The sequence below is a fragment of the Haliaeetus albicilla genome, chromosome 12 (assembly GCF_947461875.1).
Source record: "Haliaeetus albicilla chromosome 12, bHalAlb1.1, whole genome shotgun sequence".
NCBI lineage: Eukaryota > Metazoa > Chordata > Aves > Accipitriformes > Accipitridae > Haliaeetus > Haliaeetus albicilla.
The window spans coordinates 24,709,978-24,727,176 of record NC_091494.1 but is presented as its reverse complement, the minus strand read 5'-3'; the positions used below and the strand labels follow the sequence as shown (position 1 = coordinate 24,727,176).

General features: G+C 41.7%; 1 protein-coding gene across 2 annotated transcripts in view; it reads left to right on the top strand.

Annotated features, from left to right (window-relative positions):
• Positions 1-17,199, top strand: part of ADAMTS17 (ADAM metallopeptidase with thrombospondin type 1 motif 17) — a 198,389-nt gene that overhangs the window by 128,243 nt on the left and 52,947 nt on the right. For both annotated transcript variants that reach the window (XM_069798522.1, XM_069798521.1), the window contains exons 15-16: positions 5,555-5,675; positions 13,800-13,880. In XM_069798522.1, the coding sequence (XP_069654623.1) occupies positions 5,555-5,675; positions 13,800-13,880 (202 nt within the window). The remainder of the gene's footprint in view (positions 1-5,554; positions 5,676-13,799; positions 13,881-17,199) is intronic.

Sequence of the window (17,199 nt, the reverse complement as noted above, 5' to 3'; positions counted from 1 at the left end):
TTCTATGTTAACCCACAGAGAGCATATAATAGACAATTCATTGTGTTATCTACCTTGGAGGCTTTAGATTTTGTGTGTGGCTTGAGCAGCCAAGAATTGACCGGAAGGGAGGCTACAGATATATCATATACCAATAAATAAATATTATCTTTAAATCCAGAACCGACATGATAGATGCCTCTTTTAAAGAATAGGCATTTGATATAAAATCCTCTGGTATCTGCAGCCTGTTGGCATTTCTACAAACCAGGGCAGAGGCAGGGTGGAATCAGGTCAAAGGTGTCAAATCAGATGAAGCTGGTTTGGAAGGATCAGAAAGGGGTAGCTACAGAAAGTGAACAAAGAACAGAGGCAAAGGAGTTCCTGGGATGGGAAAAGGTTTTGTATTACTTGCATGTTCGCTCATATAGCCTGCTCTGCTGCCAGAACACAGTGGTTTTGACACATAACCTTCACACTCTATATATGAAAAAGTGGTTATCAAGAATAATTGTATCTAGCAACCCCATGAACTGCTAAGGGATCTAAACACAAAGTCAATGGGCAAGTGTAATTGCATATCTAATGCAGATAAGATAATGCTCATTTAAAACAGGCAGTGCATATCTCCTGTTCCAGCAGAGCTGCTCTGATTCAGGTAAAATCTGAAGGCTTGGGAAATGACAAGAGGATATTTGCATGGACTTCAATGCATCACACAAAATTTGTTGTGGAACAGAAATAGAAGTAACTTACAGATGAACTGCTTGATTAGGGATCTAGGCTCACCCCTCTGTACAAGTCCTGACAAACACCTATAATCCTCCACAAGTGCAGTTGTGTTTAAAACAAAGAAATAAGAATTCTCTTACCCTCAGATCTGAATGTCAGTTGCTCACATATGTACATTCCTGTTTCATGTGGTCCCTCCCTGGAGGTATCAATGGACACTGGATATTATGGACAAAAAATTGGCAGTGTAGATGAGTCTGTCATAACCAGCATGCTCTGTACATGATTAATCTGTAAAATGGCACATGTTGCATCAATATTTATATTTGATCCATTGAGACAGCTAGTTAGTTCAGCATATGGGAAGCATTACATTTTTGTGAGCCTACAATGTCATTTCTTACACAGGGTGGGTGTATATAACAAAAATAATTGTGTTTATGTAGCAAAACATACTCACGCAGGCTGTATCAATTGAGGTCTTACACAGCCATTGAAAACACAAATAAAAATATCATTAAAAAATACCGAAGCAATACAGAAAATAGTTCACACAGAAGAATCCAAATGATGTATATTCAGAAGAGTTTTCCTCTGCTAGAGCCAGCAATGACTGAAGCTGGAAATACCACCCAACAAGCAGTATTTTCAGATGTTTAATTATAAAAATGAGAAGAAGAGGGAGGGAGAGAAGGAAGGGTGGACTGAGATATCAGCTCAGAGAGAATGAATTTCAGGCCTTGGCTCAGCAAATATGCAGTTACCTGCCAATTTAAAGGTCAATGAATAGTTCCAAAACATGGTGTCAGAGTAGGAGACTGCCTGGGTTGAAGATCATTAAGAAACCTGTGGATATAGTTGTGACTGTCCATGCTGAGGACTTGAAGCCCCAAAAGACTATCTTTAAGTTTCTTGCCAGCATTTCGATGTTTTAATATGGGTAAAGGACTGGCTTTGGTTAAAATCTGCTTCCTCTTTGTCCAATTGATGCTGTGAATAGCAGTACTGCAGCACTGCAGGCTTTCAACAGCTAGTACAGGCAGGAGGTGGAACTCCTGGGTGGTGTCAACATCAGTACCTTTGCCAAAGTTGTGGATATTATTGTCCAAGTCCATGTTGGATGGTGCAGGGAAGCTCCAAGAGTCCAAGAACAGGGCTGACAGTGGCAAATGCTCCCACAGACTACTGAACAGATGGTGGTTACAGCAGGCTGGCTTTTTACTTTTTATTCTTCCTTCTGAACACAGACGAGCTCCAAGTGCCCTGCTGACTCCTTAGTTGATCATCTTGGTAAGAATACAAAACTGCTTCCCTTCTTACCAGTCCATTCAAGACTGATGGAACTGAAAGTATCCAGCTGTTGCTGGATGGACTGGTCCATGAACTCAGTCTGCTCACCTGCAGGATAACTCTTGGGTCAGAAAACACACAGCATGTTATTTACAAGGTCTGTCTTTCTTCAGAATGTAAAGCTTCCCCTTTCTGCCTTTGTGCTTCTTAATTAAAAAAATCACCTTACCTTGGTGTGCTGACTGTACAGGAAGCAGCGCAAAACAAGTTAGAGGTGGTAAAGATCAAATAAATCCCTTGAACTATTTGGGTTTTAAAGGATTGTTTCTTCACTATGAAAACATGACTTTTCAGCAGTAAAATTTGGGATTTTCCCTTTGCATACAGTTAATTAAGCCCTCACTTTTTGGAAAGATTTCTGCAGGTTGAGGACAGCTCTATCTATTTTAACAATTGACAGTAGTATACAGCATAATGTCAGCAAGTAGCTGATGATGTGCAGATTCCATAAATCTTCCCCCTGGTCTGGTGGGGTTCAGGCATAAGCCTCTGGTCCCCAGTGCTGGAATCTCAGGAGCTTTCTCACCTTGGAGAAAGCTGGACATATCTCCCAATTAACAGTCCAAGGACTGCTGGCTGATACTTTCCTCCAAGGAAGGGTAATGCTCACTGTGTTTTGCTTCCTCGCCCTTCCAGCTCTGTCTCTTCCCCTTTGCACTTGTTTGAAGAATGGCAGTATTTTCAATGTGGGGAGGTTTCAAAGGATCTAAGTGACCAAGGTGGTCACTGTAATGTGTTTCTAAATGACTTTGCAGCTTTTGGAATCCATTGTCAAATCTTAACAAAAGCTGTTTCATTATGTACTGTTATTAAATACGCTTTTACTTTGGAAATGATTGTAAGGCTTAGGGAGGGAGAAATGGGCTCTAATGTTTATGTTGACAAGAGTAAAGTGCTTCCAAGGTATTTTTCCCTCATAAAGTAGCAAGAATGCACCAATTTTCATCTTGAAGCCAAGAAAGAAAACTGTTTTGTTCTCTTAAAGATTTTCCTGTGTAAGAAGCCATTTCCTGGCCCAAATCTGATGGGGGCTTTAATCCTCAAGCCCTGGACTGAAAGGAAAGTCTGTCCTGTCAATGGGAGGGATGGTGCCATTGAAGGGAAGGCTGCAAGGGCTATTCCCGGTTCCTCCACTCACAGGGAATTAGGGTGAAGATGAAAGGTAAAAAACAGTGAAGGTTTTGGGAGGTATATTTGTGGAATCAGTGGGTGCTCTTTCCATGCCTTCAGAGAGGGTCTCTCAAGTCAAAGTGTGTCAGTGACCCAGTAAACGTGGGAGGAAATGCCTTGTCTTGAGCCCCAGTGTCAGAAGAGGGGGGGACTTACTCTTTCAGAGGCTTTACTGGCTTGCACTGGTTTACATTATCTGGGAAACTACAGCGTAAATGCAAAGCATGTGATTGCTAACTCCCCATTCTTTGCCTGCCTCTGTTATAGTCCTACAGACTCCTTGCGTAGCACTGGGAATAAGTGTGGTTCAAGACTCATTATATTCCCTTTATTCATTTGTGTGCTCGCATAGTGCTAATAACAATGCAGTACCATAAAAGATAGCACTAGAGTCTTAAATTAAATGCAGCCTTTCCAGTATCTCAGCAGGGTGGCAGGCAGGCATATATTTCCAGCTGCCTTTCAGCAACCCCATTAATAAATCATATTTATTTTCCTGGAAGGAGAATTGCTGGGACATCCTTCTGTTTTGGGGGCAGAATCACATTCAATATCCCAAAATTATTTGTTGGACAGGGGTGTGAAGTTTCGACTTGAGAACTGCAACTGCCAGAAACTCCATGGTCTTCTTCCTACCTTCCTTTAACTCCCATTTATATAGGTTTTTTCCTGTAGTTCTTGTCCACCAACTCACATGCTGTTCTAGTTAATAAGCAGCATTTCCCTTGTATGTGTTTAGGATGATCATCCTTTCTCAGCATGTGTCTGTCTCTAATGATTTACCCAGACAAACACTGCATTGGAACACATCTGAACGCTGGCAATCTTTGGTCCCTGTAATACATCTGGACTTCAGCAGTGGCCAGTGTCTTCTGAAACAAGAGGAACATTTGAGTTCAGGTCCAAATTACATTGCTTACATGCAGACAGTCTTAGATAAACAGCCCAAGTTCTCTTAATATTTCCCTGCTTACACTATTTTTCAAAATGGTTGTTGTTTTGATCATTCCCTAAGATATCTCGCCAACTTTCCTCTGGCTTTATTGTAAGGCAAGGAAGGGAGAGACCCAACAGCCTTATTCAAATAAGTATTATTAGTGACAGTCCTGCTAACTCATTTGCCAAGAAGCTGTTTATCTACAGAGAATAAATCTTTAACTTATTTTTGATAGTAGAAGCTCTGCTAATAACTTGCATAATGGCAACTCTTGTTTCAGTAGAAATTTATGTTGTAAGAGTGAATTGCTGATTACTTTGAGGGTCTTACATGGACAGAAAACAATTTACGTAGAGACTAATGACAGCAAGTCTTATCAACCTCAAGATCTACAAATGTGCAATCTTCACCATCATAACCTGTAAATGGTTTGTGAATAAGGAACATTACCATCACAGTCTCTATAGCTACAGGGAGAACACTGTGATTATTGTAGTAATACCTGTCTGTGGAAGCAAGGCTGCAGATTGTTATTCAAAAAAGTTTAGGTAGGTATAGAAAATTATGAAAATACCATTTAAAGTGAAGCTCTAGGTGAAAGTGTTAGGGTTTGGGTTTTTTTTTTACAATTGAATGTCTAAGCTTAATACAGTGCAAGCATATGGAAAATTTCATAATTGTGTAAGCAATCTTATGGTACGGATTGGCCAAATATGAACTTGACCGGCTTTCATTGAACTACTTTTGCATTGCAGGTATCTTGAGCCATCTGATTAATGAGGTCTTTTTAAAGGTATTGCAAAAGTGTATTCAGAACTGAATGTTACACTCCCTGTTAAGATCTCAATCCGAAGCAGAGCTCATTCAGTGAGCAGCACACTGGAGCTTGTAACAGCACTCTGAATTTTTGTGTAGTGAAGGGCTATGACCAGGATTCAGGTTACTTGAGTTAATTTTCATTTAAGGAAATCACATTTTTCTCTTCTCTAAACTAATTATCACAGTAGTGGTCCATTTCTCTGGGATGTCTTTGAGCTCCTCAGATGGAAATTGCTATACAAACATGAAACATTGTTTTAATCTGTTGTGTTTGAAGGAAGTTAAAGTGGGTTAGTATGAAATCTGTGATAATATCTGGAATAACTAGTGTTTGTGAAACTCTCTTCAGTTAAATCTTCTGAATCAAAGTTCATGCTCTTAGTGTTAGAGAAGGGGGTTACTGAAAAAAAAAATCAACACCATTCCAAACGAGTGCTCCCCTGATTCACAGTGTTCTCTTCCCATTCAGGTTTTCAGTCAGATGTCTACCTTAGTTTTCACCTCAATGTTTAGAGATACTTTAACCTTGCAAACAAAATAATGGGGACCTCTGGTTGTTGTCATTAGAAAATTGGCTGCGATGGAATCATTGGCTCAGCTGCCAAAGAGGATCGCTGTGGAATCTGCAGTGGTGATGGCAAAACCTGTAAAGTGGTGAAAGGCGACTTCAACCACACCAAGGGGATGGGTGAGTAACCCTCAGCAGCATTTTAGTGGAGTGGAGGTTCTCTTAACTGCTTGAGGAGACTTAAAGAGTGGTAGTAATAGCTCTTCTTCTTGGATAGCATTGGACTCATCTGCTCTAGTAAACACATAAGAAACACAAAACAAAACCCAACTCAATTCAAATGTGATATTCTGTCTGCTTCTTATTCAGTTGCCCAGATGCCAGCCATTGCCTCTGTCTGAAATTCAGAATGAAGAAGTTGTGTTTCTCATTTTGAAAGCTACCAGTGCTGCTGATTTTAAATAAGAAACAAAATCACACAGTCTTTTCCAGTGGGAGAGAAGTCTGATTTCAGCACCATCTTTGAGCTCTTTGAGAGCTCAGTGATGCATGTTGCATGTTGCAGATGATTCATGTTATAATCAGGGTATCTCAGCTAAATGAAAGAGCACTCCCCTCTGAATATTTTTACTGATTCCCTGCCAGCAACAGTATCCAGTATAGGATACAAGAGCTTTGGTCAGAGTTAAGACTTTCCCCTCTCTTGTTAAACATTAATGTATATACAGCTTGGTGTTTGAATTAGTCTTTGTTCCAGAGTTTCTGTATTGTGCTTCTGAGAAACCTGAGAAATCACACATCCTCATCAGGCAAAGGGAGGGAAAGCCAGATTCAGGACTTGCAAGCTGCTCCAAGAGGAAGGAATTGTCCAGAAAAAATTATTTCACATTCAGTGAATACAGAATTGCCATTTCTCTGTGGAGAAATACATTCAACATGTGCTACTCCAGGACTGAGTTCAGCAAAGCACATAAAGATTCCCTTTAAGCACACACTTCCATTCTGTTTAGTTACTAAAGCAGCACCAGTGCTTAGCAGCTTCCTTTAATCAAAGTCTCAGCACTGAAGTCTGAGGCTCTGATTTTGTTCATTGACCTCTTCCTCTGCACCCTCCTCCTCCTTATCTGTGGAGCCAGCTGTGATCTGTCACCTCCTCTGAGATGCAGGTAGGATCTCCCACCTGCACCACATCTTTCTGGAGCACATTTGTGCTGTTGCATTGCTAGGCCAACCTGTTGAATGATTTCCTACATTATTGCTTTTGACTCTTTTGTCCCAGTTATTTTCCACCTACTTATGTCAAGGTATTTGCATTTGATGCAAATGGTGGGAAAATTTTCTCATATACATTGAAAAAAGCTATTCTTCATTTCTGTAGCAGATTTTATAGCTGCTCAGGAACTTCTTAATTGCTCCTGAAGAGTAACTATCTTTTATCTTTTCCAATGAAAGTACAAAACATCTTGTGCAGATAAATAAGAAATTTCTGGGTCACTGCCAGGAGGTTGCACCCGCTTCCAACTAGACAGACTGCTTGAGGGTGGTAACTTTACAAGGCTGTAGGAACAGAACAGTTTCAGCCTTGACTGGTTTTCTGGCTGCCAGGACACTACAGGAGGCTTTTACCCCCAACACCCTGTAATCTAATAAGAAGAGATGGCTGACTGAGTCATGGTCAGTGTTCAAGCTTTTATTGATCTTTATTCTTTGCTGATCATCTCAGAAGTGCAAACCTGTCAAAATGTTGCTTTGTCAATGCAATTTTTCCACCTTTACCCATCTCACATAATCTGTAAGATAATTGTTTTTACAATTATAATCTCATAAACATTTATTAGATGTTTTGATTTATTACTTTCAAAGGGAATTAAATTTTATGTGGGAATAGTTTTAAAAAGTGACATCCACAGTATGCCAAACAATCTTCTTCTAGGTTGAAAATTATCTTTGCTTTCAACATTTTAATTACACTCTTCTAATGAGCATCCCAGCCTACTAGAATATTTACAGTTTTTTAATTGTTCACTGTTCATGTTTTCCTGCTTTTGGATTTCTTTTATGTTAGACACTGAAAACAGACTTGTTGGTTTCACTTATGATTCCCAGCCCTTATTCTCCAAACGTTTTATGCATTGTGAGTTACTCCCACCAATTTCTATTCATATACTGCTGTTTTGCAGAATCAGGTCCTCAGGTTAACTTACTGAATCTCATGCAGTAGGCAAAGCTCCAGGGTTGGGCCTGAGGTATCACAAGTGAATATGAGGTTACTCAAGAAAAATTAGGTTTTTTTCTTTAAATTGACATTTAAGCAAATATGTACAAAAAAATCTGACAAAAATTGGGGCAAAGGAGAATACACAATATGACTATGGCAACAGATTCAGGGTTGGGATGTGTAAATGATTGCACAGGTCAGTGGCAAATCCCCATGAATTTGCTGCGATCCAAGTCAAGGCCAACACACTGAGTCAAGTATGCTGATTTATTATTTCAGAAGAGAATACACTTCAAACATCAAGACACTGATTGTTTTGGAATGGTATCTGTTTGGGGAATTGCAGCTGCAACCTTTGGGCCAGATCCTCAGCTGCTCTGCATGTGGGACTCCATTGACTGCAGCGTTGGTCCCTATAAGTCCTGTGATTGCAAATTATGTTGTCAAGCCCTATTAACTGAACTAAATCCATGCCAACTCCTTTCTGTTTCTTAGTAACCAATAGTCATTGTAAGAAGGTTTCCACATGTGTGATGGCAAAGGCAAAGGCTGTTCCCAAGTGTTTCTCGTGTAAGATACTTGAATGCTGTTTGCAGTGTCAATGGGTGTCGGTGGCATTCTTTGGTGTTGGTTCTTTGTCTTCTTTTGGTTGGATTACATGGGGAGATTGGTATCAAAAGCCATGGATAAACTTCAAGTCTTTTTACTATTTAGCATGGTTTGTCAAAGATCGAGTACAGATCCTTTCTTTTAGAAAACATATCTGCATGAAAGAAAGCCAAAATTTTCATTACCCAAGTAAAAAGAACTTGACCTATTTCTTTTTTTTCCAACCTTAATGTCCCAGATGAGGTTCTGCCACCCTGGTGGGCCATGATGATGGAACATTCGAAGTGCCTCATAGGAGGCCCAGCAGTTCAGATCTTGCCACCGGATCCAAGGTGATCCAGTGGGAAATGGATTCCATTTCTCTTTTGGGAAGGAGGTCAAAAGCCTTTTTTTGTGATGCTAAACATCACATACACTTGTGTGCAGCTGGCTGTCTTCAGTAGGCCAACTGAATGCACTGTTTAGACTGAGGTTTACTTTTGGCTGGCAGCATGCCCTGTACCTATTTTCACAAAGTAAGTTTTCGAAACCAAACTCAGACTTGTTCCGAAGTTCATCTCTGTCTTCCTGCCACTGTACAGGGGACCTAGAAATGAAGGACAGCTCTTTGGCTCATATCTGTTGGGTAGATGATTTATCACTGACTACTTCTGCCCGGACTCCAAGGCTGTGCTTGTAATGCTTAGAGACCTGCACTGAGAATGAGGCCTGCATCTGTCTGTCTTGATTCTTCTCAGCCATATCAAGATTTTCATTGCTGCCCTTTGCTTGTGATCCAAGAGAAGGACCACAGATATTTGGATATTTTTTTAATGGCAGAACATAAAAAGGTGAGATATGCCAGTTGTTGTAACTATCATTTTGGGAAATGAAGAGTGTAGCTTTGCTAGCAATTTTTTTTTTTTTTTAACATGGTAAAAAAGCAGGCTTTTATTGTGTGCATTACTTGTCCAGCACATATTTAAAAGAAAGAAAGGATATTTGAACAGTAGTGCTGTAGTGCTGGCTAGGAGCATCTTTAGCCAACACAAGAAACTCTTTTTTTGTCCATAGGGTGTACATCTAAATGATGAGAAAATAGAGCCCTAGGGCTAGCTCTGGGGTGTCTTACAAGGGTTTAGGCAGAACATGCAAGTTAGAAATCCCGGCAGCCAGCTTCACAGCAATAGTAGGAGGCTTTGAAATCTATCCATGGCTCTCCAGTGAACTGATTTTCTTCCAAATGAGCTATCCCATGGCTGGAAGTGGACAGGTGCCGATGGAGGAATTACTCTCAAGCTAATAGCAATGGAGAATCATCACGACTATTCAGAAAATGGAGACGTAGTTACCACTGGACATATTTCCACTCCACTGCAACAACCAGCATTTAGCAAAAGGTGCAAGGTGGGAAGGGTCATGGAAACTGAGATGCCCAGCTGGTACTTATCCCTAAAATATTACAGAAGCTGTGCTGGCCATGACCAGCAGGTAGGCAGGGCAGTCTTATTTCCTTGGCTTCTACCCTGAGATCTTTGTTCAAAGCACTTTTGGAAAGTTTGATAATGGGATGAGTACTGTTGACTTTCTCACACCTAATTTTCATGTGTGTACAGGGCTAAAATATGAAGGTACAGTACCCAGAGATCAGTATTTTCAGCCATGGGATAATTTTTCCTTTACCTCAGAGTCCATCTTTCATTGCAATGTGAACTCGGAGAACAGTTTTGTAGCAGATCAGTGACATTCTGAAGTTCACACTAAACTTTCTGTTCTTTCTGGGAATAATAACAATGGCTAACAATGGATTTTCCTGTGTGAGCTGCTTTCCTCTTGCAAATCTCTCCAGCATTTAAATGAAGATACAGTAGCCACTGTTCACATATTAATCTCCTTGATGACAAAGCCACCGCTTTGTTCTGGTGTCTCTCCTAATACGAGTTACACCATATAATTTGTATCTAGGATTTGCTTCAATCACAGTCTTACATTCCTGAGACACTGATGTAATGCAGATTATCCAGAAAGATTGGTGCGTGCCAAAGTAACTGTTCCCAAGGTGGAGTATACTACATACAGCACTATAAATTACCAAATAATGAAGTTCTCCTGTTGTACTTTCAAAGCTTCATCTTAACAGGCTGATTTATGGGTGAAATTACTAGAAATACTGCCTGATAGTTGCCAAATCTCATCAGTCTTTAACCAGTTCCTCATTTAAAGCAGAACTTTAAGCCCAACCTTGCAAACCCCTGCATTGCAGACAATTGTCCTAAGACCTAACAGATCTTTGAGAGTCCTTGATTCAGGGCCAACTCAGACTTTTTTTGGTCTTACTGGCTGACATTTGATAATCTTTCTGGCAATCTACAGTTACAGTTTGCTTAATAAAATTTGCCTGGAAAACATTGGAGGTGTTTTCTGGTGCAATTATCTCAAAGATCAGAGAGGCTGTGACCAGAAGCCTCACATTAGCTCTAAGGACCAGACTGGAGTGGTGGTAGTGATCTGAGTTTGTACCTGTGGCAAATTTGCATGGATGTTATATAGTATGTTTGCAATAGGATTTGACCACTAACTCACACAGTATTGCTGGAAATAATGAATGAGGGTGTCAAGACGCTCCCGATGGGACATGCCCAAGAATTCTGCTTCATCTCTGAAAGGACAGGTCAGATCTATACAACTGCAAAGCAGTTCAAAGTTCACTAACAGAAGAGTAAAGGTCAGCAGTCAGGTTTGTGCCACATGATCTCAGTGAGTTAGCACAGTATGTTTCTTCTTATTCAGGAGCTGTGAATACAACCCCCCAAAGCCATTAATCAGGATTAGAAATTACATGAGGAGAAAAATCTGGTGTAAGACCAAACTGAACAGTCTCCAGAACTAATACGCTATTAATAGCTTACAAGCCACTATTTACTATTGTGAAAAATAACATAAAAGTCAACTTTTCCACGTGGTGTTTCTCTCATGGCACAGTGATGAAATGAGAGCGTATTTATGGCACTAGCTGAACCTCAAGCACAGCTCCACAGCTCACTCACCTCTAAACCAGTGTGACACACACCTGGCTGCTGCTAGGTCAGGGGACAGATCCAAAGTTCACTGAAGTTAGTGACTGGCTTTCCACTAAACTCGGTGTAACTTTGTATCCAACCTCTGCATGATTTAGCTCTGGGCATTTGTATCTGGCATGTGATTTAAAAAATAAATAAGTAAATAGTACCCCAGTAGGTACATTAAATTACCTGAAACTTGGGCATGTTCCAAACTGGCTTCCTAACAGGGGTGTTCAGGTGTGTCATAAAGCCTATTTCCCCATGACAGACTGTCATTAATCACACCTTTGCTGTGTGCTCGTGTCTGATGGTAATTGTTGGTTGGGTTTATATGCAGATGCATGGGGTGCAGTGAGGATGTTTGATTTCTGAAACACTCTGTTTTGACTGTAATTTGGTATCTCAGCTGATGAAAAACCAACTCCTGGCAATGTCTAGAATAAAATCCAACATCTGTTTGCTTTGATTTCGTAACAGATTTCAATACTGCCTTTAAAAAATTGACCCTAGAAGTAATGATTTTTCCCAGTGAAACTCACTCTGTAATAGCAGATGGGAGAGCCGCTGCTCTGGCTTCTGTACACAGACATGGTTTGCAGCTCTGCTGTCCCTCTTTCTGTTTTTCCTGCAAGGGATGACTGAGATATCCTGAGTAAGGGAGAAGTAAGTAAGGAGGAACAAGTGCAAAAACAACTGAGCTGAAGGGTCAAATGGAAAGTGTCATTCACATACAGTGATCAAGGAAAGAGGAGGGAGTGTGTCTGGCCCAAATCAGCTATCCATCCAATGCACCTCATGAAACCCAAGAGCTAAAGCCTTATTCATAGCACAACAAAGGGGCTGGGCACTCTGCTGGTTCAGACAGGTAGAAATGAATCCACAGCCTGAGACCCAAACTCCCTGTCCATCTCACTCCATGTCATAGCAGTAAAAAAATCACTTAGTCCTCATGCATGAGGCTGTCAGCATCCTCCTTTGAGGCCCCCCATATCAGCGTAGCAGAAGCATGGCCATTCAGCTCCACTTGTCCCTAAAATAGCTCACCAAACATTGCTGAATGCTAGAGGAGTCACTGTTCCAGCACTTCTCCAAGTTATTGCTCTAGACTGCCCACAATTTCCCTGAAGGCAGGGCTGACACAGAACAGATTCACACAGTCCTTTAAAGGAAAAAAGGGGATGAGGAAACATACAGGATAAGCTACTTAACATCTAAAATAAAGGAGAGAGCAATAACCCAAAAGAGGTGCCAAGTTATACACTGCAAAGTAAACTGGGTGGCCAATTAGAAGGAATCAAGTCATGGTTTTTGATGAGATTAGTGTCATCTACAGGGGCCTGATTCAGAGTCCAGTGAAGCCAGTGGAGAAACTCTGCCTGGCTCCCTGACCTTTGAAATGGGCCCTAATGTTCCTCAGCTTTATAGTTTAAAGGCACCACTTCCACCCCATGGAACAAGTCTGTAACTCCACACGGCTCCATGGTGGGGGAAAATAGGCTACATTTCCTTGTAGATCTTAATTATTCTTACTGTTATTCTGTTAGTCAAAAGTGGTATAATTGTGTTGTATTGCTGGTTGTTGAAGAAAGCATGAAAAGGCCAAGAGAGTTTCAGAAAGATAAAAACCAAGAGAATTCTATAAAAATATGATGGGGCACTGTGAAAACTTCCCTACCACGTCAGATGCTCAGAAGGTCTAATCTGGCATGTGTGTCTGCTGGCAGTGTTCAGAGGTGACTGGTGGTCAGTCCTTGAGAAACTTTCAGCTCTGTTGTTGCATTAAACCTGAGCTGTGGAATTCTGATTAGCAGCCCAACGCAAGGAGACCATTACCATTATATCCTCCAGAATTTTTGTATAAAGCTGAAGTGTAAGTGAAAACACTTTTTTTTCCCCTAGTTGTCCCACTAATTCCTGCTGTTTAGTTTTAGCATCATCAGAATGTTTTGTGGAAGTGAGTACCTTCTGATACTGATCACAGCCTCGAGCAGGGTATTTTTCGGATGGGGAAGCACAAGCATCTATTGGAAACTTCATTTCAAAACACAGACATCTGTTCTGTGATGTGCAGTGTTGCTCCTGACAGTGACACTTTGCATCAGCTCAGGAACAATCTTCATGCATCCCTGTCAGTACTCCAGGAGAGCCAGGGTGATTCAAAGGGACCAAATCTTATTAGGCCCAAGCACAAACCTTAAGTCACAATTAAGCAGCACATGTGCATTTCTCTCCCTCTTCTCAGGCTGAAATGTTAGTCATAACCATGCATGTCACAGCAGTGAAACTTGGCTGCCAATGCAGGGATCTCATTTGAAGTGTTTCCCACCATTCCCCTACCTGGGCAGGAGCTGTTTTTTTCGTGGTGAGATACTGAATGATTGATGCCTCTGGCTGTCTGTGGCATGCTTTCATCCATCTGCTCTTCTGTTGCCATAGGTTACATCGAAGCAGCTGTGATCCCTGCAGGTGCCCGGCGGATCAGAGTGGTTGAGGATAAACCTGCTCACAGTTTTCTGGGTAAAAAGACAAAAGAAAAGAATGTTTTGATTCAAAACTCAGCTCTGTTTTCTGTTAAATGACCGCTCTCTAAATGATCTGTAAGATGACAGGTTTGTTGTTGCCAGGAAGCAGCTGTTGATTTCATTCTTGTTGCAATCTCTCTCTGCTTTCCTGGCGTGGTTTCATGATGTTTGCTTGATGTGATAGTGTATGACAGTTACAGGCCCTATGCAACCTGAAAGGACCAGAGAATACTTTTATACAGACAGAAGAGTTCCTGAACAGAACTTGGCACTGGGTTGAACATAGCTGCCAGGAGCACACAACACTTTGGGAGGGAGTGGGAAAGAGAACAGTGCATTTAGAGAAAGGAATGACAGAGAGACAGATAGGAAGGCGCCCAGCTCATACTGAAGCAGAGGCAGGACACAGCAGCTGATATCCCTCAGTAACCTGACCGTGAGGTTGCCTGTGCCATTTCCTGCAGCAGCAGGTTCTCAGTTGATGCTGTACCCAAGACCTGAGCCTGCACTCTGAGGTGGGCTAGCTGCAGCCTCTAGTCCACTTGCCTCTATTTTCTCAGGCCAAACCATTTGTTTAATCCTCTTCTCATTTCTACTTCTGCATTCCTTTTGAGGGGAACAGACTTCCTCTCCTCTTTTCCCTGTTGGAAACAAAGTTTCAGATGTGGGTGATGGGTCAGATTTGTATGTGAGGTTGTAGGGCAGAGACTGTCAACAAATTTGTTGTCCAGTTACTAATTGCTTAGATTAAAGACTGGAAGGACCTTTTTAAAATGCAACCAGTCAGCTGCAATATACACCTGTCAGTCTGGTCTTCTGCGTCTTCTCTCCAATGTTAGGGGTGTTTCTTTTTGTGTCATTACTGTGCAACAGATGAAGGGCTTTATCCCCCCTCTACTTCTAGGGAGACCAAGTCACAGAAACGCTAATGCCCCATTAACCTGCTTTCACACAGGAAGCCTGTGGCAGAGCAGGAAGTTGAAGGAAAATTGTCCAAGGCCCAAAAGAACACCCAGCACATTGAAACCTCCTTTGCATACTCAGAGGTGCATGGCCATGCATAAATGGGGGAATTATTCTGTCTCTCTTAAGTTGTTTATGCTGTGTGGGAAAACAAAAGGATAAGAGAAAATCCCAAACTTCCTCCTTTGTTCAGTGAACTTTTGCAGTTTATAGGTCCCTGCATTGTCAAACCTAAGCTCTGCTTGCAGTTGATGAGCTCATTAACACATGATTCTTGTCCTTCCATATCAAACTGTGTTTCAGCCCTTCCACATGCTGATATTCTCATTGCAGTGGTTGGAACTGATACATGTTCCAGCTGTCCCTTAGCCTGGAAAGTATTAGGTACTCTTTTCACTAGTGCGTATTCTGGTTCTCTCAAAGTGGGCTTCTCACAACAGAGACACTGCAAGGTTTTAGGATAGAAAAGCACTCTGAAAGATGTAATTGCTTCCAGAGATATATCAAGCCTGTGAGGAACTCTGAGAGGATTATGAAGCTTGTTGCTCTCTGTTTTGTGGAAGGGGAAACTGAGGTGTTGCAACTTGCTCATGACTATGCAGCGAGTCAATAGCAAAGCTCAGACTAGGACCCTTGCCTTGGCTTCTGATTTCGATGTCTTTTGCTTATAATTGTCCATCTTTGCCGCCAAAAGGAGATGTTAATATCCAGTACTGGGATATAGTATGCCGCTGAAAGCACTTACATAGTGATCGTGTCTTAGGATTTCAGGTCCAGTGCCATTGGTTTTCTGTCTTGAGATGCTACCAAAGTTGGCAATATCACTGGGAAAGATACTTCTGTTCTCTGTCTTTCATTCCACATTCAGGGGAAAAAAGAGGGCAAATCATGTCATTCAGCTGTCCTTAGGTCAAAAGCATTGGCATTTGTGCCACTTCTTGGTAGGAGGCACATATCACTACTGCTAGTATTTCCATTAATGCTGCAGCCAGCTTGCTGGGAGAGGATTACGCCTACACGTAAGATGTTTGACATAGCAAAGCACTGGTGGAACAATGAGAACCAGTGTTTCCTTGGGTTTTGCAAATACTCTGCCTTCTGGAAGCCAGCCTTTTTGTTTCTCTTGGTGGGATTTGCAAAGGGTATTTGTCCGGGGCTTGGGCTTTGGCAGATAGCTGCAGTCTTATGCGGAGCTAGCAACTGCCCTTCATTGTGACCACATAACCTTGACTAAAGCAAGTATTTCCCCACTGGGTGGTGAAGATTAGGATTGTGTGTATTTGAAAGCAGGACTTGGCCCTGTGTGCATCACATAAAGGTAGATAAAAATCTGCCTATTTTAAAGCTTCTGAATGCTTTTAGCTCTTTGGTTCATGGTCAGGAGCCAGGACAACCTCTCGAAGCTTTCCAGGATACAAAGGAACACTGGACACAAAGAAAAGATACCCAAAGTCTTACTAACCTAAGCTGAAGAATAGCAGCAGGACAAAAAAGATAACCAAGAAAATAAAATCCAATCACTCTGATAGGCCTCATAATGCATGGTAAATCCAGGTCTGAGTATGGAAGGATTTTCTATTTCAATTACACTGACAAAGTTGAGTCCAGTCAGGTCCTATTTCTACTCAGAACCGGGTACAGCACTTTGGAAATGAGCCCAGCATAATTTGGAATCATTTTTGCATGTGCTGGGAGCAGTGCCTGAAGAATTTCCCTCCACCTACAGGCAACCCACGCTGGCTGCCTTGGCTGGCTGTAATGGTTAAAAACTACCTTGAACAGGAAATGCCTCGGCAGTTTGTGTCCACAGGCTGGGAAGCAAGCTGGAGGGACCCAAGGTGGAAATAAAGATCTGACTAGATGCCAGGTTTAGAAATAGATTGGTCAGTTCCTGTCTTCCAGCCAACAAGAAAAAAAAGTTATGGGTTGTCGCTGGGGTTCCTTTCTCTTTTGCTCTTCTGTACAACTTTGAGCCAGAAAAAGCTTAGAGATATAACAGTAGATTCTTGCTACTGCCTAAATGCACCCACAGTGGGGAGAAGAGAAGGAGCTGTGCTTCACTATCCTATTTAAGGCATAGGGTCCCAGGAGAACTGCAGCCATCTGTCCAAGGCAGAATAAATCCTGTGGGTGCTAGCTTAAATCAGTGAAAACTCCTTGGCAAAAAGGGCTCACAGCTGCTTTCCTGTTTGGGATTTTCCACCAGTCAGACAAGTTTTGTCAGAGAAGACTGCGTATATCCTGGTCTCCTCATCTCCTGCCACTTAGCTCTCAAGGAGGCTGGTCAAGTGTTCTTTGTTGCATGCTTTGCTTTTTCTCTATCATGGCAGTAAAGATACTTGCTGTCTTGC